General features: G+C 41.5%; 1 protein-coding gene across 4 annotated transcripts in view; it reads left to right on the top strand.

Annotated features, from left to right (window-relative positions):
* LOC116034873 (myosin phosphatase Rho interacting protein) overlaps window positions 1–27,510 on the top strand; it is a 75,493-nt gene that overhangs the window by 22,904 nt on the left and 25,079 nt on the right. For all 4 annotated transcript variants that reach the window (XM_031277630.2, XM_031277631.2, XM_031277633.2 and 1 more), the window contains exons 4-13: window positions 7,716–7,867; window positions 7,949–8,033; window positions 8,139–8,310; window positions 13,058–13,484; window positions 17,344–17,470; window positions 18,403–18,507; window positions 20,761–20,817; window positions 21,441–21,509; window positions 21,600–21,689; window positions 22,579–22,688. In XM_031277630.2, the coding sequence (XP_031133490.1) occupies window positions 7,716–7,867; window positions 7,949–8,033; window positions 8,139–8,310; window positions 13,058–13,484; window positions 17,344–17,470; window positions 18,403–18,507; window positions 20,761–20,817; window positions 21,441–21,509; window positions 21,600–21,689; window positions 22,579–22,688 (1,394 nt within the window). The remainder of the gene's footprint in view (window positions 1–7,715; window positions 7,868–7,948; window positions 8,034–8,138; window positions 8,311–13,057; window positions 13,485–17,343; window positions 17,471–18,402; window positions 18,508–20,760; window positions 20,818–21,440; window positions 21,510–21,599; window positions 21,690–22,578; window positions 22,689–27,510) is intronic.

The following is a 27,510-nucleotide window of genomic DNA, read 5'->3' as shown; positions in this document are numbered from 1 at the left end:
CCTGTCTACCAGCTAGAATTCTGACCCTCAAAGACCTGTTAGTCTGCCTTTTAAAATGTCCACCTCCACTCCATTTATTATCCTAAATTAGATGCCCCTGTTTGAGGTCGTTAGCTGCATAAAGACACCTGTCCACCCCATACAATCAGTAAGAATCCAACTACTAACATGGCCAAGACCAAAGAGCTGTCCAAAGACACTAGAGACAAAATTGTACACCTCCACAAGGCTGTAAAGGGCTACGGGGAAATTGCCAAGCAGCTTGGTGAAAAAAGGTCCACTGTTGGAGCAATCATTAGAAAATGGAAGAAGCTAAACATGACTGTCAATCTCCCTCGGACTGGGGGTCTCACCTCGTGGGGTCTCAATGATCCTAAGAAAGGTGAGAAATCAGCCCAGAACTACACGGGAGGAGCTGGTCAATGACCTGAAAAGAGCTGGGACCACCGTTTCCAAGGTTACTGTTGGTAATACACTAAGACGTCATGGTTTGAAATCATGCATGGCACTGAAGGTTCCCCTGCTTAAACCAGCACATGTCAAGGCCCGTCTTTTTTTTGTTTGCCAATGACCATTTGGATGATCCAGAGGAGTCATGGGAGAAAGTCATGTGGTCAGATGAGACCAAAATAGAACTTTTTGGTCATAATTCCACTAACCGTGTTTGGAGGAAGAAGAATGATGAGTACCATCCCAAGAACACCATCCCTACTGTGAAGCATGGGGGTGGTAGCATCATGCTTTGGGGGTGTTTTTCTGCACATGGGACAGGGCGACTGCACTGTATTAAGGAGAGGATGACCGGGGCCATGTATTGCGAGATTTTGGGGAACAACCTCCTTCCCTCTATTAGAGCATTGAAGATGGGTCGAGGCTGGGTCTTCCAACATGACAATGACCCGAAGCACACAGCCAGGATAACCAAGGAGTGGCTCTGTAAGAAGCATATCAAGGTTCTGGCGTGGCCTAGCCATTCTCCAGACCTAAACCCAATAGAGAATCTTTGGAGGGAGCTCAAACTCCATGTTTCTCAGCGACAGCCCAGAAACCTGACTGATCTAGAGAAGATCTGTGTGGAGGAGTGGGCCAAAATCCCTCCTGCAGTGTGTGCAAACCTGGTGAAAAACTACAGGAAATGTTTGACCTCTGTAATTGCAAACAAAGGCTACTGTACCAAATATTAACATTGATTTTCTCAGGTGTTCAAATACTTATTTGCAGCTGTATCATACAAATAAATAGTTAAAAAATCATATATTGTGATTTCTGGATTTTTTTTTTAGATTATGTCTCTCACAGTGGACATGCACCTACGATGACAATTTCAGACCCCTTCATGATTTCTAAGTGGGAGAACTTGCAAAATAGCAGGGTGTTCAAATACTTATTTTCCTCACTGTATATATAATGGACCAACAGATCCCGTTGCTCTGGACGGAGACCAGTGAAGGATATTAGAAGCACTTTGCCGGTGAGCGCCGAGCGTTACTGCGCAGCCTCCAACTGAGAGAGACGACGTAAATGTGACGTGAGCAACCTGTCTGAAAGTTGTAAGTCTTCTGGTAGCTGTGCCAAGAGAAATCTCAATCATTCCCAATCTTGCAGAGACGGAGAGCGTAGGTATATGTAAGGAGATAACATGGACACAGGCTAATTTTTGCTAACTAAAATGCTAGTTAACATTAGTAATTAAACTTAAACAGCTAATGTAAGTCCAAACTGCCTGCGAGCTTCTCCTGTACTACACAATCGTTAGCCTATTTTTACAAAAACATCTGCTACGGAGCCATAACATGAGGTACAAGGTAATGGAGCCTTTTATACATTGTCGTGTTTCTTTAGAAATAAACAATAGACAAAAAAATCTCGCTTCAGATGTAAAGTTATTAGCATCAAAATGGCGCCATAGGAGGTTCACGGTCCGAGGAGAAGCTTACCCCCTTGGCAAACCCAGACGGAGTACTGAAGGGAAATGAAAATTGAGCGGAAGTAAGTAGGAGGGCGGAGCCAGGCTATACAGTGAATAAGCTAAAGTCCCAATAAGTCGGCGTGTTCCTTTTAAGTAGGATTCAAACCAGTTTAGTACTGTGGCAGAGAGTCCAACCCAGTTTACCAATCGGTCTAGTAATATGTTGTGGCCGACCGTGTCAAATGCAGCACTGAGATCAAGTAATACTAATACTGAAATTTTGCCACTGTCTGTATTTAAGTGTACGTCATTGAAGTGAGCGTAACAAGAGCAGTCTCAGTGCTGTGGTATGGTCGAAAACCTGACTGGAAAGGCATCAAAACAGTTGTTAAGTGACAAGAAAAGTTTTAGCTGTTGAAAAACCATTTTTTCAATGATTTTACTTAAAAATAGGAGGTTTGATATGGGCCTATAATTGCTCATTAGTGACGTGTATAGAATGTTCTTTTTTTTATGAGTGGCTTGATGACTGCAGTTTTCAGGGCCTGTGGTAAGATACCTGAAAGTAGAGACATCTGTAGATCATTTGAAGCCAAACAATTTGTCATGGTATTTGAATTGGTTTTAAGTGGACACAGGGACAACACATAACTGCTGTCTAATTTTCAGATTTGTTTTTTTCTGAAACAAATTTATTGCAAGCCCTGGTGGATACAAATTCAGATGCTACTGACACTGGAGGGTTTGTTAGCCTGTCGACAGTAGCAAACAAGGCACATGCATTATTATTGTTATATAAAATATACCGATAATGTCAGAGAAGGACCACATGCATTTCTCGGTTCCAAATTATGAATGTGAAGTCTCTTTATAGATGCCATAATAACCCTGGAGATTTGTTTTTTGCCATCTGTGTTCAGCTTTTCGACACTTTTTTTTCTGTAATTAACAGCGTGGCATTTCTCCATGGAGATCTTTTCTTACCAGAGACAGCTTTCACCTTAGTGGAAGCAATGGCATCAATAACATTTATAATTTGAGAATTGAAATGATCTACAAGCTGACTGAGGGGCAGGTGTGAAGGAGAAAAGCTGAATGAATGTTTCACTGGTGTTTTCAGTGATATACCGTTTTCTGATTATCTCTGTTTGAACATTTGTGTGCACCGAGATAGTGCTATCAAAGAAAACAGGAATGTTTAGAGAGAGCATCAATGACGATAACCTTGGAAATTTTCAGAACTTTGGAGATAATCAAGTCTAGAGTGTGCCCCTTATTGTGTGGGTTTCCGCCACATGCTGAGTAAGTCCATAGTTATCAAGACCACAACAGTTTTTTATTCTTTGTCCTGTGGGTTGTCAACATGAATGTGTTAAAATTACCATCACAGTCAAATTAAATACAGTTTATAGACAGTAGTTCATTAAATTCATCAAAGAAGGTTGCACAGGAACTCAGCTGAAGAGCCACATATTAAAAAGAAGCTAAGTTTCCATAAGATATCTTCTTGCTTTGGAGAGTCGTTAAACAAAATGGCGACTCCACCTCCTTTCTTATTCACTCTAGTCTCAATCATAAAACTGAAGTTAGGAGAGGTTATTTTGGTTTAGCCAAGTTTCAGTTAAAAACATAAAATCAAGATTGTGCTTAATATTAAAATCATTGATTAAAAAAGATGCTCCCTCCAAAGACCTGACATTTAATAAACCTAGTGTAAGTGTGTTAAAAGCTTTGAAAAAGAGCTATTACTGGTAATAACTCAAGTACATACTATATAGGCTATAGTCTCAGCTTTTTCCCCACACTTAAACTACTGAATGTATGTTACCATTCTCCTCTTATCAGATATCCCTACGTTATTAATGTGACCATGTTTTACCACACTGCATCGTTCCACACAGTTCCACACTACTACTTATGCTCAAACATGATTGTTATTTTCTAGTGGAGGAAATTCTTCCACAGCGTCTAAGTTCTAAAGTGCGACACAGTGTAATTGCCATATTTGGCAGCCCCTGGGGGTTTACAGGCAGATCTTAATAAAGCTGGATCTGTGTTCAGTGGCCTTTTAAAATAGCTGGAAAAAGACCCAGTACCTGATTTACATCTGTAGAAGCAAACCCTGATAACGAAGCTTCAGGATTCAGAGCAGACACAAAGATAGTTGGAAAGGAAGTTTAGGAGATTTCTTTTCTCTGATGTTTAACAAGACAATAAGTTATCACGTTTAAATGTCAATGCGTTTATTATCCTGTCATAAAAAACATACAGGAATCTTAGATCAGCTTATTGTTGAATATATATATATATATATATATATATATATATATATATATATATATATATATATATATATATATATATATATATATATATATATATATATATTAGGGCTGTCAGCGCTAACGCGATTAAGGGCCGACGCGATTCATTTTTTTTTTAATCGCATGTCGGCATTTATTAATTTATTTTACACTTCACTCGGCTTTGCGTCGTGCTTAACAGGCTACTATTTTGACCCTTTGCAGCACCGTTACTTATCTTCAAGCTGCGACTTCCTCCTAAGAGAGAAGACACACCAGCCCGATAATCGGGCGTCGGGCCGTCTGGCGAGGTCCGTGAATCGAGTCTGTTCTGTGTGTCCCGTGCCGTCGGCCATCCGAGGAGCCGTCGGCATTCATTTGGGCCGACCCGACATGTTCAGTCGGGGACAGGGCAGTCGGGACTCACCCGGAAATGGGGAGCGGATGAGCCGCTCAAAATCTGACGAAAATCTTTTAAACTGACCTTTGTCAATCTGAAATGAAGACAGATTCAGCAACTGCATGGCCTATTTCTCGCTTAAAATGTTTTCAGAAACACGTTTCGGTGAACTATTTTAGTACAATATGAGATCGTATTCTGAACAAGCCGCCATGACAGTCTGGCTGTGAATTTCCGGAGAAAAAAGAACCACGTGACGCGTTCGTCCAATCAGCTGCCGGTTTTCATTTTCTGGGAAATAATCAGACTGTTAATGGAAACAATACAGAGCAGCGCCGCCTGATACTATGGAGACGTATTACGTTTCGTGCACGCGCAGAGCGTACGCTCAAGTCGGCGTCGCCTCAGTGTGTTCTGAGGCATTTTTTGGACCTCGGGACCCGACTGATCAGTCCGACTGGCTTTTCTGCCGACGGTCGGCTCGTCTGGTTGGTGTGTCAGGGCCCTAACACATCCTGCTGTTGCAGGCTGCAGGCATGATGGAGAAACACAGCAGCAATAACTCTGAATGGAGCTTTTTATTTTCCAAAACTCCCGGACGGCTCGTAGACAAGTCGAAAGCCATATGCACATTGTGTAAAGCCGAATTAAAATATCACCGAAGCACGTCAAGCTTGAGCTACCACCTACGAGCTAAGCATAGTAGTACAGTTAAAGTGATGCTACCCGCTAGCGGGCTAAACGGGTGGCAACTAACTGCAGACCTGTCAGCATCGTAGAGGACTCGGGTCTTAAAGACGTACTACTGTTGACCTATCTCGTTGCCGTTGAGGGAGACAGTAGTTTCACCATACACATACCACACAGAGAAAGCAGCCACACTGGAACAGCTGCAAAGTGCTGCAAATGCTGTCTCATTCACTGGACGTCAGTGAGTAATCAACATTATTTAGGAGTTACTAAACACTTGACTCTGGTAAGGATAGGGATTTTTAGTTTTTTAGTTAGGTACTTGAAGGAATTGTGCAATAATGACAGATTCACACATTTTTCTTTTGTTTACAGTAAATAAATAATTACAAATCTTAACATCAAGTTCATAAAGTAACTTATTTTGCATTCATTTGATTCCCAATCAAGATACACTGGTAACAATTGCTTTCGATTGTTAATATGTACTTAAAATGCAAAATAATAGAATTTTAATCGTGATAAAATATGCGATTAATCGCAATTAACTATAGACATTCAGCGATTAATCGCGATTACAATTTTTTTAATCATTTGACAGCCCTAATATATATATATATATATATATATATATATATATATATATATACACATATTTCTACCTAGATATTGAGATTTTTCAGTGTTATAAGAGAAGCACTTCTGTGTCCTAGCTGATTTACAAAACATACGCAGCTCTACGTTCTTCACTGATCACACACAAAGCAGCTTTAGTCCAGCAACCTATTGCTGTCATCTCCCCTTTTCACTCAGTGTCTGCTACAAACGAAAGGATTTGCCTTGTTACCATGGTGATCTGGTGATTAAAAATGGAGTGTCCATACAGTACTGTATCAGTGTGCCCAAAAACCTGCAAATGAGGGATTGGGAGAGACTTTTGCCTCATTTCTACTGAATGGTACGGCTTGACTAAACTCACTTTTAGTAACAGGTCTTCTCTTTTTGGTTTTCCATTGCAGATTGTACCCCCTTAGTGTAGGCACGATTTTTAACTGATCACCATACAAACTGTCGTGACATCATCTTCAACACTCACTGAATCCTGTTATCGGCAACCAGAGGAACGTCTGCACTTCAATTGAACGAAGTAGTGTACAGTATAGTGATAGCAGTCCTAAAAACTTCCCAGTCTGTACAGTCCAGACATCCCTGAAGATCCACTACAGCTTCACTGGTCCACTTCTTAGATGTCCTCACAACAGGTTTAAAAAATTTTAATTTCTGCCTGGGAATCAGGTGGACCATGGTCATGGTTTGAGTGTCCTAATGCAGTGCGGGGGACTGTGTGATATGCATTGCTGACGTTTGTGTAACAGTGGTCCAAAATATTCTCCTCTCTGGTTGGATATTTAATAAACTGTCTGTACCTTTGTTTAAGTCACCGAGGACAATAACAAGGGAATCCGGGTTATTCTGCTCCACACACAGAATCTCTGTGAGCGTGTGCTGTGCTTCCTGCACGTTGGCCTGCGGTGGAATATAAACACTAGCCAGAATGAATGAAGCGAATTCACGGGGGGGAGTAAAAGGGTGTCCAGTTGATAAAGAAAGTTTCCAGATCAGGAGAACAGTGCTGTAGGATTTTACATCATAACACCAGCCACTGTTTGTGAAAAAATTGATTCCTCCACCTTTCGATTTGCCAGAGCTCTCTGTGTTACGGTCTGCTGTGAACAGCTGGAAACCAGCCAGCTGTAGCGCAGAGTCTGGTATCAGTTCACCGAGCCACGTCTCTGTAAAGCACAAAACGGCAGATGTAGAAAAGTCACTGTTTTTTCTCAACAGTAGCTGTAGTTAGTCCAGATTGTTGCACAGTGAGAAATATTCCATGTAGTGGATTGCGAAATCTTTGCCTCCATGTGCTATACACAACTTTTGCTAATGGAAAACTAAAAACATTTGAGTTTAGCCGTGCCGAACCATGGAGTCAAGTCTGTGAAACACTGCAGCGTTTAGACATGTTTTCCCTCAGATCTTCTCTGTTTGAGTTTTAAACTATTTGAAATATCAGTGTTTAGTCGGACAGTCACTTAATCCGTAGTGGATGGAAACAAACCAGTGACTCAAGCGTCCTGTTTAAATTTGTTGACTTATTTTTATATTCCACTGCTAGAATTTTGCTTCGTACATTTTTGTACGACCCGACCCCGGATAAGCGGACGAAGATGGATGGATTTTTGTGTTTTAAATCTTTGTTGAATTATGTGTAAACTACTTTTTCAATTGTACTATTATTTCCACTTTTAAATGTGTAGTTATCTGCTTCAGCATTCCAGTTTTCATTTCCATTTAATCCAAAGGTTAAATTGTATAAGCGAATACACAGACTAATGTCATGTTGTGTCTCCTCTAGCCAAGCACACTGCCTCAGGGCACAGTGAACATGAACCACTGTACAGATGTCATAGACGCAGAGCCCAAGACGGGTCAGAAGAACTCCCTGTGCATCATCACCCCGGACCAGGAGTACTTTATCAGAGGAGAGAATAAAGAGATAATCAATGGGTTAGTTATCTTGATGTGTCTGCTGATCGGAGGGTAGAGTAGTATGTGCACACACACAAAACCACTCTCCTTTGTCTCCAGGTGGAGTGAACAGCTAGTGGTATACCCCCGAACCAACAAACAGAACCAGAAGAAGAAACGCAAGGTGGAGCCTACGACCTCCCAGGTAATACTCCTTACACAGTACACAAAGGGTACTTGTCACAGCTTGATATGATATTTCACCTTTCTTGCTCCTTTGATTTTGACTGTTTCATGTGTTTATGTCCAGGAACCAGGTCCAGCCAAGGTAGCAGTGACCGGCTCTGGTATCCCAGAGGCGGAGATGGTTCCAGATTCAAGCTCCATTATCTGGCAGGAAGAGCTGAACCAGAGAGAGGCTGAGGGAGCTGCTGTCTGGACTCCTGCTGACCTGCCTCCAGGATCACCGCTGGGCCCCGCAGGTTAGGGGAGAAATAACACTTTTGTATAGAGGAACTCTGTGTAATGTTAAGTAGTTCATACTAGGGTCTCGCTATATACCGGTATTGATTATAACCATGATATTTAAAAATGGAATATTGATATCATGTTAATAACACGCATATAATATGTAAATAATCCAGCGCCTCTTAAAGCCCATGTTGCAGGGTTTATTTTCTAATGAATTTACGCAATTTGCTTGTTGGTAATAAACATTTAAACTGTTACCCAACAACATCAAATACAATGGATATCACAAAACGGAATAAAATACGAAAAGGTAGTCCTATTTTACAGCGGTTTGCAATGATTCTCTTTTCCCCCACAATGCATTGCATTACGTCACATTGGGGAGACGACAGACGAAAGCCCCGTCTCAGTTCACTGTCTATGGTCTGTGCCACTGGTGTTGCAAAATATGGCTTTTGGTCTCGACCGAGTCCATGTGTCTTCACTATGTGTATAATAATATTGGAGGGAAGGTGAAACACAGCTTGGACAGGTATGCTGTTCGGCTTTTCACAAGTTTAGACAGCTAGCTACGCCGACGTTTGCTAACGTTAGCGCAACAGCGTTAGCCTAGACTGCTAGCTAGCTAGGTAAATATTACGCCTTCTGAGTTTCCTATATCTGCGTCCACATTGTCAACATAAGACCTGTGGCGTTAGTGCTCCTTTTGTACCATAATTTTATTGAATGGAACTTTAAGCTTCGCTCCTACGAGATGGGTGGATTTTTGTTACATACAAAGCCAACTGGCTATAGAGGGTTTTCACCGACGTCATGTTCTGGGCAGTAACCTGGATGCGCGGCCATGTTGGAGGCACTCGGTGTAAACAAGGGGGTAAGCGTCTCCTCACAACCCGAACCTCCTATGGCGCCATTTTGATGCTAATAAGCACTCACCCCCCGTTAGCATTCCATTGACTGCCATTCATTTTGACGCCACTTTGACAGCGAATAACTTTACATCTGAAGCGTTTAAAGACTCTATTTGTCCATTGTTTATTTCTAAAGAAACACGACAATGTATAAAGGGCTCCATTACCTTGTACCTCACGTTATGGCTCCGTAGCAGACGTTTTTGTAAATATTGGCTAACGATTGTGTCATAACCACGGGACGTACTGTCGCATAGTAGAGGATTTACCGTATAGTACAGGAGAAGCTCGCAGACAGTTTCGACTTACATTAGCTGTTTAAGTTTAATTACTAATGTTAACTAGCATTTTAGTTAGCAATAATTGGCCTGTGCCTATGTTATCTCCTTACATATACCTATGCTCTCCGTCTCTGCAAGATTGGGAATGATTGAGATTTCTCTTGGCACAGCTACCAGAAGACTTCCAACTTTCAGACAGGTTGCTCACGTCACATTTACGTCGTCTCTCTCAGTTGGAGGCTGCGCAGTAACGCTCGGTGCTCACCGGAAAAGTGCTTCTAATGGCCTTCACTAGTCTCCGTCAAGGGGGTAAGCCTCTCTCCACAACCCGAACCTCCTATGGCGCCATTTTGATGCTAATAAGCACTCACCCCCCGTTAGCATCCCATTGACTGCCATTCATTTTGACGTCACTTTGACAGCGAATATCTTTACACCTGGAGCGTTTAAAGACTTTATTTGTCCATTGTTTATTTCTAAAGAAACACGACAATGTATAAAAGGCTCCAATACCTTGTACCTCACGTTATGACTCCATAGCAGACGTTTTTGTAAATATTGGCTAACGATTGTGTCATAACCACGGGACGTACTGTCGCATAGTAGAGGATTTACCGTATAGTACAGGAGAAGCTCGCAGACAGTTTCGACTTACATTAGCTGTTTAAATTTAATTACTAATGTTAACTAGCATTTTAGTTAGCAATAATTAGCCTGTGCCTATGTTATCTCCTTACATATACCTACGCTCTCCGTCTCTGCAAGATTGGGAATGATTGAGATTTCTCTTGGCACAGCTACCAGAAGACTTCCAACTTTCAGATAGGTTGCTCACGTCACATTACGTCGTCGTTACTCTCTCAGTTGGAGGCTGCGCAGTAACGCTCAGCGCTCACCGGAAAAGTGCTTCTAATGGCCTTAACTGGTCTCCGTCCAGAGCAACAGGATCTGTTGGTCCACTCTTATACTGTCTATGGGTGTAAACAACTGAATGGAGTATTGTGCACTTTGGATGCTTTAATACTTTATATCTAAACAACAGAAAAGCTCATCAAAACGCATCCAAGATGCAAAGGCATGGAAGGACTTGGACCACAAAAAGGCGCGATATTTTGAGAAATTACAGTTTACTGGCGGTGCAGATCCCTACAAGTTAGCTCCCTCTTCTTGGATCCATGGCGACCCAGTGATTCTTCCTTCAGTTGCATATCCCGATATAGTCAACTACCTGTTTTTTTCGCCGAGCCCATACACAGCGGAAGACCTTAAATCCTACAAAAGTTTGGAGGCTTATAACCAGATGGTGTGTGGATGGGTGAGGGAGACGCAGTACCAAGTCATTAACGACCAATGTGTTGTGAAGCCAAAGTAAGTAATGCAATAACGTCTTTAATCAACCTAACCTTAACTGTATGATATAATTGCGATAGTCAAGGTGTAGCCAAGTGACTCTCAATAGTTTTTTTTTTTTTTCATTTCAAAGACCGAACAAGACAGAGTTTTCCCTCATAGATCCTGGTTAAGCTTTGCCAACCACAAGCGCCTCCTTTCCTCTGATAACTTCTTGCATTCCTCTCCCTGGTTTTTAATAACTTTTGGAAGTCGATAATATTCCAGATGTTTTTCTCGGTCTGACCTATTGGTACAATCTAAAACACGGCAATAATTAACCATTTTCCTTGACACCATTCGGGATCTACTTCAGTGCCTGTGCTTTGTTGTGATGCGGAGTACCTCCAGCATGGCAACTTCGGGTCTGATGACGCGTCGTGAAAACCCTCTATAGTTAGCCTGTATGCTAGCGGAATTAGCTAACATTGCGTAACCAGCCAGCAACTTTGGCAATCGGCAGTAGTTTCGGTGAGCTAACCACGACAGTATTGTCGCCCACAATCAACCTCTGCTGCTAAAAGCAGTCAACCTGCACTGATGATTGAAATAGAGACGCTTGTGGATGTATTAGCTGTCGTGGTTAGCTCGTTGAAACTACTGCCGAAGCTGCTGGCTGGCTACGCAACGTTAGCTAATTCCGCTAGCATACGCACAGGCTAACTATAGCCAGTTAGCTTTGTGTGTAACGTAACAAAAACCCACCCATCTCGTAGGAGCGAAGCTTAACATTTCATTCAATACAATTACGGTACAAAAGGAGCACTAACGCCACAGGTCTTATGTTGACAACGTGGACGCAGATACAGGAAACTCAGAAGGCAGTCGTAATATTTACCTAGCCGTCTAGGCTAACGCTATTGCACTAACGTTAGCAAAACGTTGGCGTAGCGTTAGCTAGCTGTCTAAACTTGTGAAAAGCCAAACAGCATCCCCGTCCAAGTAATAAATAAACACTGGGCAAATATGTTGTTACTGGAGCTAGTATGCTACCATCAAAAAGTGAGATATATAATCGAAAATGTGTTTACAACGTTGGGGGATTTCACAGGTGGGACTGGCAAGTTAGCCCATAGCTAGCATGATGCCTTCTATTTCTAGATCTAGATAAGTTTACCGGTACTTATCTGAACTAACTCACTGTCACTAGATATAAAGAAAACATTGACTTTCACTCAGTGCTATTCACTGACAGTAAAAACACCCCTTCCTCATCCCAGTCACCATAGTTCTAGTACTAGGCTGAGGTACGTCTCCCCAACGTGACGTCATCACCGAATTGCGTTAAAAAACCCACTAAACGACTAAAATGACGAAAACTGTCCTTTAACACTATTTGAAAACATTTATAACAATGATATACATATGTTGAGTGCTTTATGTACCCATTAATCAACAATAGTGGTTAATGCAACATGGGCTTTAAATCATTTCCGTTTCTTTCCTTTCTCGCTTTGTCTCCCTCTCTCAATGCCCCACACAATCCCCGATGTCGTATATGACATCAAAGTACTCTATTACTATTTTAGAATAAAAACGTCCTTAAAAAGTTTTCCAACAAGGGCTATACTGCGTATCCCTTTCACGAGCATTGTAATCCAGCATGAAGCAGCAGTGGGTTTTTTTAAAGGACATCTTTAAAACTAATAAATCCAACAATGAATATCTTTTGTGATTGTTTATCCATTTACTCAGATTGAAAGGTGTTGTTGTTGATGTAGATGAAGCCTACGGAGAGCAAGATTGTAACCCATGATGCATTGATTCGGTTCTGTCGACGAATCAGAGGACTTGTTTCAGACTGGGCTTGTGTGCATAAAAGTGCTGATCTCAGAGGCCATGTGCTATGAAATAACATGACATTCATTCTAGTATCAATAGAGCTGTGCTGTTTGGGCAGCAACCGAAATAATGAGGTGATTATCCTTTGCTAAACAAAAGTTAAAGATTAATTTTATTTTTAGATTTTCTATAGATACAGTAATAATATTTTTATCTTGAATTCTTTTCGTCACGATAATCTTGCAGTGAAAATCTGATATTGTGATACATTTTTTGAATTTTCTAGAGGTATTAGTGGTAAAAAATGTATCGCAGTAAAGATAATAACACAGCAAAGTAAAGTTTATGATTTTTAGTTATGAGGTTCTCCGACGTCTTCTCTTTCTCTTGTCTAGGTGACTGTGCACCACAGGGCTCTGATGCCGGCTCAGTGAATGGCGACGAGGTTGACCGGGGATGCCTGGTGCTACATGTCTCTGCGCCCCAGCCCCCCAGTGACCTGCTCTCCCCGACAGGCTCATGCTCCAGCCTGGGAGGCGTCCCGCGCTGCCTCTCCCCAACCCCCAGTGACCCCTTCCCTTCAGGCAGCTCCCTGCTCTCTAACGGCTCCCACATCAGTGGCTCAGTCAGCTCTCTGGATTCGGACGCCAGTGGCAGCACCGACAGCCACCCGGCCAACCAGAGGGGCAGCCACTCCTACAGCCACCACGACACGCCTCGATCCCGAAGGATGGAGGCTGAGGCCAGAAAGGCTGAGAAGAGGAGCCGGTTTAAGAGCCCTGACAGGCAGGAGAGGGAGGCCGTCCTCAGCCCTGAGAGGAGGTCAGTGTATGCTTCTCCTGTCTCCTGCTGTTGTTCCATAACAGTGTTTATCCAAAACATTGCCCTTAACCCTTGTGTTGTCTTCCTGTCAACCTTGAAAAAAACACTTTTTTTCCCGATGTTTTTGACGGCTTTTTTTCACAGTTTGTTTTTGCTTTTTCCAACGTTAGAAATTGTTAAATTTTTCTTCTACATATTTTCAGCGCTTATTTCTACGTCCCATATTTTCTGATATAAAACAAAAATTCAAAAACGGGTCAATGTGACCCGAAGTCAACACAACGTACAATATGTCATTTTCTGTCACTAGGGGTCACACACTCAGTTTGTTGACATTATAAAATAGCGTGGAATCAGGGGAGTTGTCTTCACCACCATTGCCATCATTGCAGTCAGCTTCTCCTGGTTAGGATTCCTTCAGTGTTCACAATGTTTATACTGTAAGCCAAATTATCTGCAGAGCTCTCCTCCTCTCCAAGACAAACAGACCAGGTGATTTAAACTGGTAAAAAAATTAAATTAATGATGAAATCCACTTCGAGAGCAGAGTTACCTGTGAGAGCGTGTATGCCCTCCAGCACTTACCAAGCGGACGCTCTCTTGTGCGCTGTGGCTGCTCTCTGCACTTGCTGCTTAGTTTTATACACACGTGCCATTCTTTGTCTCTCCCTATTTTTGTTTCTCGCTCACAGCTGTCTGTACAACTCTGTTTTTGACTTGGTGCGTGAGGACTTATATCCTGCGAGTGGCAGTTAATATCTGCGCGTGTGAAATAATATAATATGCTAGTGAGCATGTCTTATTGCGCTCGTGACATATGACATATATCTGACACCATAAAAGCCCTCTCGTTTGGGTTTCTGAAAAAAAAAACTGTTACTTAGGGACCGTTCGGTATTTATGGAATGGACCACCGGAGGAAAATAGGGGAGGGTCATGTCTTTTTATTTTATGCTGAGGGGAGGGTCATCTAACATTTTTTAGTCTGAGTGGGGGGGTCACCCAACTTTTTTATTCATGAAAAGAGCAAAATTTCAAAGTGGCTTGTTTGGTGCATATTTATCCATGTAGCTCTCAGTCTCGGCCCCCTAGCAGATGGGTCTGACCGCATACGAGGAGTTTGCTGGGGGGGCAGGAGGAGCACTGCCCCCCTGGTGGCTCAAACGGGTAATTACATTGTTTAAAAAATGAGTGGAATAATTACATCTGGCATGACCAGATATTTTATAAATATCTTATATAACACAAAACAACTAAATGGTGATAGGTAATACATCAGAGTTCATATACTGCTTTAGTAAAAAAAATATTACCTGGCTGACTATGGGAGCAGCAGGACGCAAAAAACGAAAGTTACTGTTGCACTAGTCTGGACATCTTGCCGTGCCAACCTTGCAATAAAGGTTTCCTAAATGCCATGTATATACATGTGATGTCAGATTGCGGGTTTTGTGTAGATTTGGACTTTTATACGTTTATTCCACTTTGTTTAAACGGTGAAGTGGAGAGGCCTCGTTCACCTGTTTGGAGCTGGCTGGTGAATGTGACGCGCGCAGGCCTTGCTGGATACACCGTTTCATTTACCTTTTTGTGGATCTACTTATCTCTGTGGATTACTTTTTTTTCGTGTCATTGGATTACGGCAAAATACGGATCTTTTTTCTCAACGTGTCTTAACGTTTTATGGTGTTAGTGCGCTTCGTTTCTGCGTTTGGAGAGGCATCTCAACAGACTGTAGGTCCAACACTGATTGTTCACTGTTACATTTTAGTTGAATTTAAGCATCTGTCTATTGCGTTCCAAAACAGCCGTGCCGCGATTGGATTTCATAAGGGCGAATTGTTAAATTGTTACAATGTAACTTAAAATCTGCTTTAAAAATAAACATATATGTTTTGGAATATAATGTTCAGCTTCGGCAGCTTTACCTATGTGCTAAAATATACAATGACGAAGCCTAGTGACAAATCCATAGCAACCAGTGTTGAATTGGTGTCCTTTGCTGAATGGTCTCAATGTTTTATTGTTTTATTTCATGTGAATACTAGTTTACTAGAGGAGTAACTTAGTATTTGAAGTAATGCAGTAATGCATGAAGTGTGCATTTAGTTTCCAGTGCTTATTGTGTTTCCACAACTATGTTAGTGAGTAAATCTACTGAAATGGCCACCACACCATAACAGAGGAGTGTGATGTGTAAGATGAGAATGCAGAGGTTAACTCCTGTACGTCATGGCTGTAAAAATCAAATGGTATCTGTACTTCTTTGCTAAGTGCAAACTTGCACGTAAGGGGAGGGTCGTTCCTCTTTTTCAAATAATTTTGGAGGGTCATAGGGAAATTATTACTGACGAGGGGAGGGTCACGTCTTTTTAGGTTAGAGGCCACAAAACTCCTCCGGTGGCCCCTTAATTAAATAACAAACAGTCCCTTAATAATCCCATCCCCCCTCCCCTTTTTTATCATCAGTCTTACTAACTAACTAACTGCCTCTCGGCCACTGGTACTGTTCGTGCAGAGGTCACAGGTCTTAGTCTTAACACACGCCAGAGATGGCAACATTTCAAACACACCAAGTGGGTCAGGTGGGGTTCATCTTTTTCCTCCCACATCCAGCTTCCTGCTCCATTCAGTCTCTCCATCCATGCCAGGTGTGAAAGGAAAAGGAGGAGTAGAGGAAAATAGGAGCGCTTACATACTGTCCCGTCAACACATTAATGGACAGAGCCTCTCCTTCTGTACATACATGCCCATACAACAGCCAGGTAGGCTGTGACTTTAGCTGCACAAACCCCCTGGTGGCCAGCGGCGGCGCTGCGTTTAACCTGTGTTACAGCAGCAACAGAGAGTTTGCTGATCCTGCGGGGAGTCGGGTGGTCTGGGATCAGCAAACTTTCTGTTTGATTATTTTTTGGGGCTTTTCCGCCTTTAACGGACAGGACAGGTGAGAAAGGGGAAACGGAGGGGGAAGACATGCAGGAAATCGTCACAGGTCGGAGTTGAACCCTGGACCTCTGCGTCGAGGCATAAACCTCTAAATATATGTGCGCCTGCTCTACCCACTGAGCCAGCCCGACCACGTCATTAATTAAATTTAATACCCTGTTTGTGGCTCTAGAGGACAAAATTACTGGATTTTCTTTGAAAATAGGCTCTGTTGTAATGAACAATTGTAATAAACAATTGCATTCAATTACTGGTGTAAGAAAAGGACAGTACATCTCATTTGCTTACTCAAAAAAGTGGATTTAATGTTAAGTTGCCATCTCTGAATAAAGCCGAAAGGAAGATTTCCATGCATCTGTGTGCATATGATAAAAAGCCACTGCTTTAACAGATCGTTGATATAAGCAATGTTTCATGTTCCATATCTGAAAAGGCCCTAAAAGCCTTGTCATATTTGCCAAACTCAATTCTTCTTTCATTTCTTCCTAATTCTTAAATCTTAAACCCTGAAATGTACAAAAGCAGGGCTAAGCGATTTAAAGGATGAAAATACATTTGCTAATAGTTTCAATGGGTTAACAACAACAATTAATCATACAACATTCAGCCAATTGTTCTGCCTATTGTTTAGACATACACTAAATCAAACATCATCATCAGAAAATACAAAGAGCAACACAATGTCTGTATTGTTAATCCCTCATGTGAGAACATTTCTTCTCAAATGTTTCCATCATTTTTAAATCCATTATCAGTCATATTTGACTAATCATAACGGCTCTGCAGGCATTTCAGTGCAATTACCATGTAAGGATATTTTGCTTGGGGAAAAAAATTAAGAAGACTGATAATGTATAGGAAAAAAATAAAATAATGGATTGTTATTCGTGTGTGTCTGTGGGTTGATTTGCAGTCGCTCCGGTGTTATTGAGAAGTTGGAGGCCTTGGATCTGGAGAATCCAGAGAAAATGGAGGTGGAGGACTTGGGGATAAGTGGAGCCAGACAGGGCCGTAGTGAGCACAGGCGCTTTCACAAAGAGGTAAGTGTGTGTGTGTGTGTGTGTGTGTGTGTGTGTGTGTGTGTGTGTGTGTGTGAATATGTGATCCAATAGTGCCACATTGTGCAGCAGTTTTTTTTAAAAGATATGGTGTAAAGATGTGTAAACAGTGTTTTTAAACATCACATTGCAGAAAAGATGTGGCTGGGCATTGAAACGACTACTGAGGGTTTTGGTTCTTTTTTTTCTATCACAGCATCTCCCCTTTTCCCTTCACCCTCACCCTTCTTCTCTCCCTCTCTCTGTCCTGTCTTTGTTTTTGTTTTTGGTCAGGGGTCAGCAGCGTTTGCTGTATTCATTTCCATTTTCCATTCTGTGGTGGGATTCCCCTTATGATTATGCTTCCCTTTCCCACCCTGGCCCTCTGCGCTCAGCTAGAACCACTCAAAACCCAACTTTAGGAGCACAGAGACCCAACACACTGAGGCACAGAGACACAGTCAGACACTGTTAAACATTTGGGTTTTGTATTCTGGCCTTAGATCTTTGTAAGTCATGCACAGATAAAAATATCACATATGGATAAAGATGCCAAGACTTCTTGTGTATTGCATTCGCACACACAAGCTATCATTAATTTTTACTGTTGCTTACAGTGCACAAACAGATTTAAAGTTGGCAAGTTTAGCCTTATGCTATCAGTGTTGTTTTCATTCTCTTTGGTTCAGTGTGGTGCAGAGTTGATACTCACAAAACACGTGGATTGACAAAGAAGGAGCAGTTGTTATTTCCACAGCACATTAATTCCCACCCAAATTAGATTCTATATTCCATATGCTGACTTTCACAAAGAACAAAGGGCATTCTTTTGTATTTCAATTTTATTTTGTATATTTTTACTATAACTGACTGTGTAAGTTAACTTTAAACAGGTATAAAAACAATGTAGAAAAACTTGCATGTGTGTTGTTTAGGAGCAGAGGCATGACATGGGTCAGGGTCTGGATTTTCCCTCCACCCTGCCACCTCTGAGGAGAACCAAGTCCCTGGACAGAAGGACCACTGAGTCCGTCATGACGGTGAGTGTATACTCTTCTCTTGCTTTTGTAAAACAGCCTCATCAAGGTGTGTGTGTGTGTGTGTGTGTGTGTGTGTGTGTGTGTGTGTGTGTGTGTGTGTGTGTGTAAGAACTCATCATTTGAGACTAAATTAATCATATTCCTCAGTGAGGTTAAAAGGGTGACAGCTTCAGTTAAGTGTGTGTGTGTGTGTCATGAGGTGTATAAAGAGTGACAGCTTCAGTTAAGTGTGTGTTACACAAAGCAGATTTTGGGACGCAAGGTAATGTTTTGGCATTTTTGCTTGAAAAAAATCAAATTGAAGATACATTTTCTGTCAAACAAATAATCAACTGATCGTTTCAGCTCTACACCCAAGTCAAATCTACACACCAGGCTGCTTGTTGTGTCCCACAATGCTGCTAGAAAACCTGCATATGAGCTACACACAAACTAGTGCACTTTTAGAGGAGATTGTTAGATATAGCAAGATGCAGCTGATACAGCTCATGATAACTTTTGGGTTTAAATTTCTTCTGATTGTTTGGACATTAACCAACAGTTGATTATTAAAATTCCCTCTGAAGGCCAGTGTGTTTCAGTGTGTCTCGGGTCTCGCAGACAAAGCCTTTCCCGCTCTGCTAAGCTGTAGGATCCTGGGTCAGGATCTAGGTCTTCAGCTGGGAGAAAGAGGTCACTGGGTTGTTATTGGGGCAGAGAGGCTAGATTTGGTTAGGTAACAGGCTTAAGGCTCTGACACACCAACCCAATTATCGGCCGTCGGACAGTCTGGCAAGGTCAGTGACTCGAGTCTGTTCGGTGTGTTCGTGCCGTCGTCAGTCGGAGGAGCCGCCGGCATCCATTTTGGCTGATTTGACTTGTTGAATCGGCCAGTGGGCAGTCTGACTCACTGACCAATCTGATTGGTGGAGTGCTAGCCCTTGACTAGCGAATCAGTGCTTCTTCCACAAGAAGAAGCCCGAGAGCTGACAACGCCAGTATCTTCTTATTACTAGCCATCGTATTTTCTTCCATTCAGCAAGTAATGACAACAACGATCCTTCTTGACTACTATCAACACTCTCTCATGAAAACAATGACTGACGACAGCGTGCTCTGTGTTTACTAGGTCTAGAGAGATGTTTCGTCATTTCCGGTTTTCAGTTTTTGGGCGACGATACAGATTAGCGCTGCTTGCTGTCATGGAGACGTATTATGTCTCGCGCACGCCCCGAACGTACGCTCAAGTCGGCATTGCTTCGGTGTGTTCCAAGGCACTTTTTTGAGAGACTTTTTTGAGTCCAACTGCCTTTTCTGCTGATGTCGGCTTGGTGTGTCAGAGCCTTTGAGAGAATTAAAAATTGAGAAAGATCTTTGTGGTCGTTCCCCCCCCAAACAGCATGACAGCTTTGCTCAGAAAACCTTTTTTTCCTAGTTTTACTGGGGAAATTGCTAATGGGGGAAATGGAGCATTTATGAGACAGATATGTACTGCAGCATTGTGAGTTTTTCCTAATGTTTCTTTGACCATGGTGTGGTGGTGCAAGGGTGTGGATGTTGTAGGCCAAACCTCCATGCTGCGAGGGGCAGTGCAGCCCTCTTCTCTCTCTCTACTCTCAAGGTTATACTCCTCATTCTGCTCCCTTTGTGTGCAGATTTTGCCTGCTGCGTGTATTCATTGCACCCATTTTGTGTCGTGTGTATATTTCTGTTGGCCAGAGAAGCAAGTGTATATCACAGCCACTGCTTCCTGAGGTCACCATTCACGTGTGTTTCTTTCACTGTGTGGAATCACAGCCGGCTACAACAGTATTAAGCACTGGGTTCTGCATCCTCAGCTGGAGTAGCAGGCCGACAAATCTGAAAAAAGTTGCCCCTGGCCAGTGGACTGCATTTAGACAATGTCACCTGATATCTTCTAAATTTGTCTTTGATCCATTGGTAGGGTCAACTTCTACCCTCAGCTGACTGAGTGAGCATGTGTTTTTTCTGCTCTTAATTTTTTTAGAAGGACAATATGATTTTGCACTTGAATTGGACATATTGTTTAGGAATATTTAGGAATTGTTTCAGGCTACTTTTCAGGCTAAGTTATAGCTATATTGTGATAAGTGGTGGTAATCTACTAAACACTTTCAAAAAGGAAAATGGTTTGTATTTGTATTTGATTGCTTCTGATGTCATTTTGCATGTTATTTGACACCCACGTTTTTTTTTCTGTACTATGTCCGACTGTAGATGTTTTTTAATGTTTTCAACATTTTTTTTTCCTAGCCGGATTTACTGAACTTCAAGAAAGGTTGGATGGTAAAGCTGGATGAGCAAAGCCAGGTACTTAATGAACTGTTAATCTGCCTTTGTCTGTAAAAAGTAGTAATAACAAAGATAAAATAAAAATGTTATCTTGGTGCCAAATACAGTAAAATAAATCATTATTTTTGTTTAAGTAAAATGTGTTTGAGTAAAAAAAAAAAAAAAAATATTGAAAGAATTGTATGTATCTTACTTCAGATCATCCAGACATATTGACAGTGCAATAAATAAACATTTAGTTTGGGTATTTTTATGAAGTTTCTTTTATGAAAAAAAAAACTCATTATAAAGAAAGTCAAAAGCCAGTTCAAACAGCATCTGAACTGTCCACCTAAAGCACTCTTGAATGTCTCTAGCATTCCTTGGCCTTTACAGGGGTGTGGTCACACTCTGATGTTCATGATCTTCAATTGACTTAAAAGACTAGGGTGGAGCCTGAAGGCTTTAAAATACATCTTAATATGATATACAGAGGCAAAATCTGTGCTATTGTAGAGCAGGTTGTATTGACTGACTGGACATTCAATGTAAGACTACTACTTTTATATATCTTATTATATTAACATGCTGTGTGTGCTGGATGTGAGTGGCTGCTTTACAGAACTCTTATTTTTGTCTTTTTGTTCCTGTACATGTTATAGTGGAAGAAATATTGGTTTGTTTTGACTGATCACAGCCTGAGATACTACAAGGATTCCATTGCAGAGGAGGTAAGCATATTATTTTTTCTTAATACTTTTTATGCTAAACAGTTTTATTTCATGTGTCCCCCCCTGTGTCTCATCTTTGTCTTACCTCAGGCCTCTGACCTGGATGGTGAGATTGACCTGTCTACTTGCTACAATGTAACTGAATACCAGGCTCAACGCAACTATGGTTTCCAAATACATGTAAGAGGCTTTGCCTTCTCATAAAGGACAAATGTTTTTCCTATAAAATGTTCTTGTTATATTCTTCACTCTTTAATTTTACTAGATATAACAATGTTATCCCGGACTACGACGGAATATTAACCTATCATTAGCCCATGCAACAGCATGAAGGGTTTTTCGTGGTTAAGAAGGGTGTGGGCGGGGTTTGGGGGGGGGAATGCATCTTGATACATTTTCAGGCATTAATTTATGGTGAAAACATTGTTATTTATGTCAAGAAAAACACAAAATTCTGGTGGCAGGTAACCGTTCAAAATATTAAATATAATGCAGTAAGGGGGCTTTCACATCCGACTGGACGCACACATATTATAATGCAGTCCAATACAACATAACCACAAATTACAGCCTCAAAATGTACCATGTAGTTATCAACACATAAACAACTCAATAAGTATTCTAAGTAAGGGGTCAACATATCTCATATCTTTATATGTAATTTTGTATCGTGATATAGATGCATTTTATAATGTAGTAAATGTTCTGGAGGTTCTGTGAAGAATCTGTATATGGATAAAATAACCAGTTTTTGGCCAATCCATTGAATAAAAAAATACCTAACAAATAAAGTACTTTACCATATTAATAGAAAAATCAAATAAAGCAGTTCCACAATGGCCCTTATACACCCCAAAATATTAAACGGATAGCTACTACAACAAAATGGCAAAATCTCTGATGGTAGACAAATGTATATAATCTCATGGTATACACTGTCAAAACACCCTCTAAACAAAAACAGAACTTTGAAAATGAAGAATTATTTAATGCTGGTCAGTTGTATCACAATACATATAGGGTAACATCACAACAGGGTGTATATTTCATGGTGCTTTTAAATGTTTAGACCCAGGAGGGAGTGCACACTCTGTCGGCCATGACAGCAGGAATACGTAGGAACTGGATCCAAGCAGTCATGAAGAACGTCAGACCCTCCACGGCCCCTGATGTGGCAAGGTCAGTACAACTATGTCAGCACTATTGCACACATTTTCTTAACTAATAATTCAGCCTCTGATTTAAGCTGGAAATATGATTAACCCATTAGCACTGGCATCATGTTGTGTTACGGCTCCGCATACGGCATTGCAGCTCCGTCACGTCTTCACACAGTCTACTACTACTCTTTCCAACATTTTTTGTGTTTTACAAGCATATTGGGGAAAAAAATGTACAGGTCATTTATGATTGAAATGGTGACAGATACTTTGTCAGTTATTTATATATTGTAATTCCTTCTGTTCTCTCTCTTTTATAGACTTTGGAGAAGTGTCATAAACAAACAAGAAAAACTAGTTTTACTATGTGTACGTAAAGATAAAATCAATAACTAATAAAGGCATTCAATACGAAATTTTTTAATTTGTTAATAGATTATTAATAATAGGTGTTATATACATTCCAGGGCTTGACATTAAGCTTTTTCAGCCGGGTTGAGATGTCCAGTACTTGCTCAAACTTACACGTCGAAATAGACAATGTTGGTCTATTAATCAACAGGGATTTGGACAATTATTATAATTTATTAATGTATGAAACATACAAATACCAGGTAACAATTATATAGCCGAGACCTCCGTGCCTTAACGACCGTTATCTACCGGACCGTGGATTTCGGTGCCTCTTAAATGCCTGCGCTTCTCTCTGATGCTCCGCAAACGGATGTTAGAGGCAACTGAAACATCGCCGCACGGGACGCTAGTTAACACTACACTCGACAGTAGGTAACGTTAGCCTACCGTTAGCTAGCAGCTGGAGTAAACACGGTTACAATGCTGACAGCTAAACGGTGTAAAAGTTTGTCTGTATGTAACTGTGTAGGATTGGTGCTTCTTTTAAAAAAATAAAATAAATATATATATATATAGCACCGTTTTAAAAGTATCGTTTTAGCACCGGGAAAATGTTGTTTTCCCTTTATTTTCTTCTCGGGGGTGGGGGGGGTGTCACCTTTTTCAGCCCTTCTGAGTTTGCAGGTATGTTCTTAGCTGAAGCCGACAACGGGACAATATTTTTATTTTATATTGGCAATGCAAGCTGAAGCGACGTAGCAGATGACGTTGAGAAGTTGCAGTGAGGAATATTTTAGGAGCACCATTTTCGGCAGTGCAGAAAGGTAGTGGCCCACGCTAACTTAGTGTTGAGCCGGGAAACATGGCTAAAAGAGCTCTACAGCGAACAGATGTGCTGGGCGAGCCGTCAGTCGGTGGAAGCTAACAGAAGCTAGCTTGCGTAAGCTGACAGCTGACCAACGCTACCAAGTGATCGGCGGAGACAGGGAGTACATGTATTTGAAAGAGTCCGGTAGTCATGGCAAACGAAGGTCCAGTCGGGAGTTTAAAGTGGACTGAAGTCCACTGTGGTCTGAAGGGCTAATCCTCGCTAGATCACTAGCTAGCTAGCGGTAACTGTTAGTCGGGAGGTTGACAGCTCGCTAGCCAGCTGAAGCTAACAGTCGATTGATGGTGAGTAACGTACGTTACACAGGCTGGCAGCAGCACAGAGTCCAGAGTTGATAAGTGGGGGGGGTATAAAGGTGTTGAGAATGACCAACACCTAATCTTAAACTTAAGGTACTTAATTTACTACGACCCGATCAGAGGTTACTTAAATTGGGACGTTCAGTCAAAATCCAGCACATCACCTTCAAACGGGATCTCCGTTTGCAGGGTTCAAGCTGGACCCTCCCGGTGATCATCCTGTCTGGGGGACCGGCTGCACAGTGAGAAGCCGCTGCTGACAGGGCGCAGAGCTCTGCCGGAACTCCGACTGCTGTCTGTCCGCGCGGCCGTCTGACAGCTTCAGTGTTAAATTGAGTTGATTGATTGAAAACGTCTCATTATCGCGGTAAATAGTAGTCTAATTCGGTACAGTTGGTTTTAACGCCTGGTGCGAAGTGTAGGCCTAAACATGGATTTCTCTGCAACGTCATCACTGCTTGCGCACGCAACCGGGGGGCAGAAAGAAGACGTGTTTCGTGTAGCTAGTAGTAGTAGCAGCATAGTGTAAGTCAAAATGGCAAGGAGTTGTTGCGTGGTAAATTGCACAAACAGAGCCAGTGATGGGTGTCTGATGTTTAACATATCTAGGGGGAAGCATGCTTTTGCCAAAAACCGGCGGAGGTTATGGCTTCAAGCCATAAGAAGGGCAGATTGGGGTCATATGCAAGAGGCTCCCATTGTATCAATCAGAAAAGTTGCAGCTTGTTCAGTTGTTCAGCTAATATCTACCTGTCAGGGCTGTAGTACTCGAGTCCGGACCGTAGATAGTTAAAGGTCCGTACTCGAGACAAGTTTAGACTGCTAGCTAAAGCTACGCCGATGTTTTGCTAACGTTAGCGCAACAGCGTTAGCCTAGCCTGCTAGGTAAATATTACAACTGCCTTTGGAGTTTCTTATATCTGCGTCCACGTTGTCAACATTAGACCTGTGGCGTTAGTGCTCCTTTTGTACCATAATGTTATTGAATAAAATATTAAGCTTCGCTCCTACGAGATAGGTGGGTTTTTATTACGTTACACACAAAGCTAACTGGCTATAGTTAGCCTATATGCTAGCGGACATTAGCTAACGTTGCCGAGGCAGCGGCAGTAGAGTTTCGGCGAGCTAACCACGACAGTGTTGTCGCCCTCTCGCCCACAATCAACCTCTGCTGCTAAAAACAGTCAACCTGCAGTGATGTTTGAAATGGAGACACATATCGTACCTTTCGCCCGGGAATCCTGGCCATTATTTTAAGGCATAAACCAACCATAGGGGTGCACTCAGGGGTAACCCTGCTGCTAACATTGGCTGTTACATTAGCCTAAAACGATAATTATAGCCATACATATATATCACAGTAACACTGGAAAATTAAAGACAGACAAACAGATCCAACTAAAATCACGTTTATTGAGTCAGCAGTTATATACAAACAATAAGGAAAGCTTAAATACTTAAGGTTGTTGCAGTAGCGGACCAGCTCACCAATCTGGCTTTCTGCCCCTGGTATGCGCACGCACCCTGTAATGTTTGTAAACAGGAAACCCGTCTATAGGAGTACACATGAAAACCCTGAACAAGCAGCGTCGCTCTGCTCCGTCTTTCTGCTGTGCCCCATTCACGTAGTAGTTTTACACTATGTAGGTTAAACTCTGCAATTAATCCGCGGTTCACATGTATGTATGAACTGTGGTGGTCCGTTACACTGTAGGCTATATTCAACATCACTGATTAAGTAGCCTAAGTCAATCCTACATTTTTCAACTTGGGAGCAAAACATGCTCCTTGGGGGGAAAAAGTTACCATAAAGCCCTGTTCATGCTAATTAAACAACTGGATCTTGGGGTAAAGTGTTGTTGTATCTGACCCATTATATTTTGTATTTTGAATTGTTACCTGCCACCAGAATTTTGTGATTTCCTTGCAATAAATATTGACATTTTACCATAAATTGGTGCCTAAAAATGTATCAGAATGCAGTCTTTTACTTTTGCAAGTCTTTTACCCTCAAAATTTCCTGGGGGAGGACCCCCAGACCCCCCCCCCCTGCTTTGTGTGTTCCTGCAAAGACAAATTCTGAGCAAGGAAAAACCCTGAAGTATAATCATAGACAGCCATAAAAAACATTTAAATTGCAGAGTTAGAGTTAAAACGGATGAAAAGATGGAGATTCAGACAGACAGTATGTACAGTGTCAACAGAGAGAAACACGGACAATCAAACAGACAGTGACAACATACCTACATACTGTAGAGAATGACAGTAACAGCATACAAAAGGCATAAATAAAAAATTGTTATAAACGTGTGCTCTTTAAAAGTAGAAAGCCTTGTTTGCCAGTTACATTAAATGTTTAAAAATCTGTTACATAAGGTACTGCTTATATTATTTCACCATCTGTACACAAATGTAATTTGTGTGTGTGTGTGTGTGTGTGTGTGTGTGTGTGTGTGTGTGTGTGTGTGTGTGTGTGTGTGTGTGTGTGTGTGTGTGTGTGTGTGTGGTAGTAAGGAGAGAGAATGGGAGAAGAAAGTTTGTGTGAGGTGGACCTGGTCACCACAGACCCAAATCTTCTCAGCTGTTGCTACTGTCATATGCTGTCTCTTCATGTGGCACATTATTTATATTATAACAAGGTAATGCAATGTGTAATCAAGTGATGACTGATTAACAGTAATGTAAATGCTAAATGCCCTAATACCTGTTGATACTACAACAATGCAAAGTATAGGCTCAATTTCTCCATTTCTTTGCATAAAACTCTCCTGCCATTTAATGGTTTATTTTTCAAGCCCCGCCCCCACATAACAAATCCCAATTTAACCCCTGCATACAACGTTCTATGCAAGTAATATGCATTTAAGCAGCAATTTCCAACTGATTCAAACAGGGCAAAAGACATCACTGCGACAATTGGTACATTTATAGCCGTGGATATGAGACCCTGCTCTGTTGTGGAAAACGCAGGTTTTACGAACATGGTTAAAGTAATTGAGCCCTGTTAGACTATTCCTTCACAAGCCCATTTCAGCCAGACCGTAATTCCTGCTTTGTACAAAAAAACAAAAGCCCAATTGTCTGAAGCACCAGCTGTTGCTCTGACAGCAGACGTCTGGATGTCAAAGGCTACACAAGCTACAAGCTATCTGACTGTAATGTGTATATTTTTTTTATAAGGAGCTGTTTTTGTTTTATATGCTGCTAAGAAGACACCCCAGAAGATGGGCCAAGTATAGCTCTGTCATTGTTCAAAGTAAAAAAGATCATATTTTATGATATTAGTTTTAATAAATAAA

This window comes from Sander lucioperca, chromosome 22 (genome assembly GCF_008315115.2).
Source record: "Sander lucioperca isolate FBNREF2018 chromosome 22, SLUC_FBN_1.2, whole genome shotgun sequence".
NCBI lineage: Eukaryota > Metazoa > Chordata > Actinopteri > Perciformes > Percidae > Sander > Sander lucioperca.
Note: the sequence above shows the minus strand (reverse complement) of the source record. Positions and strands in the feature narration are given on the sequence as shown.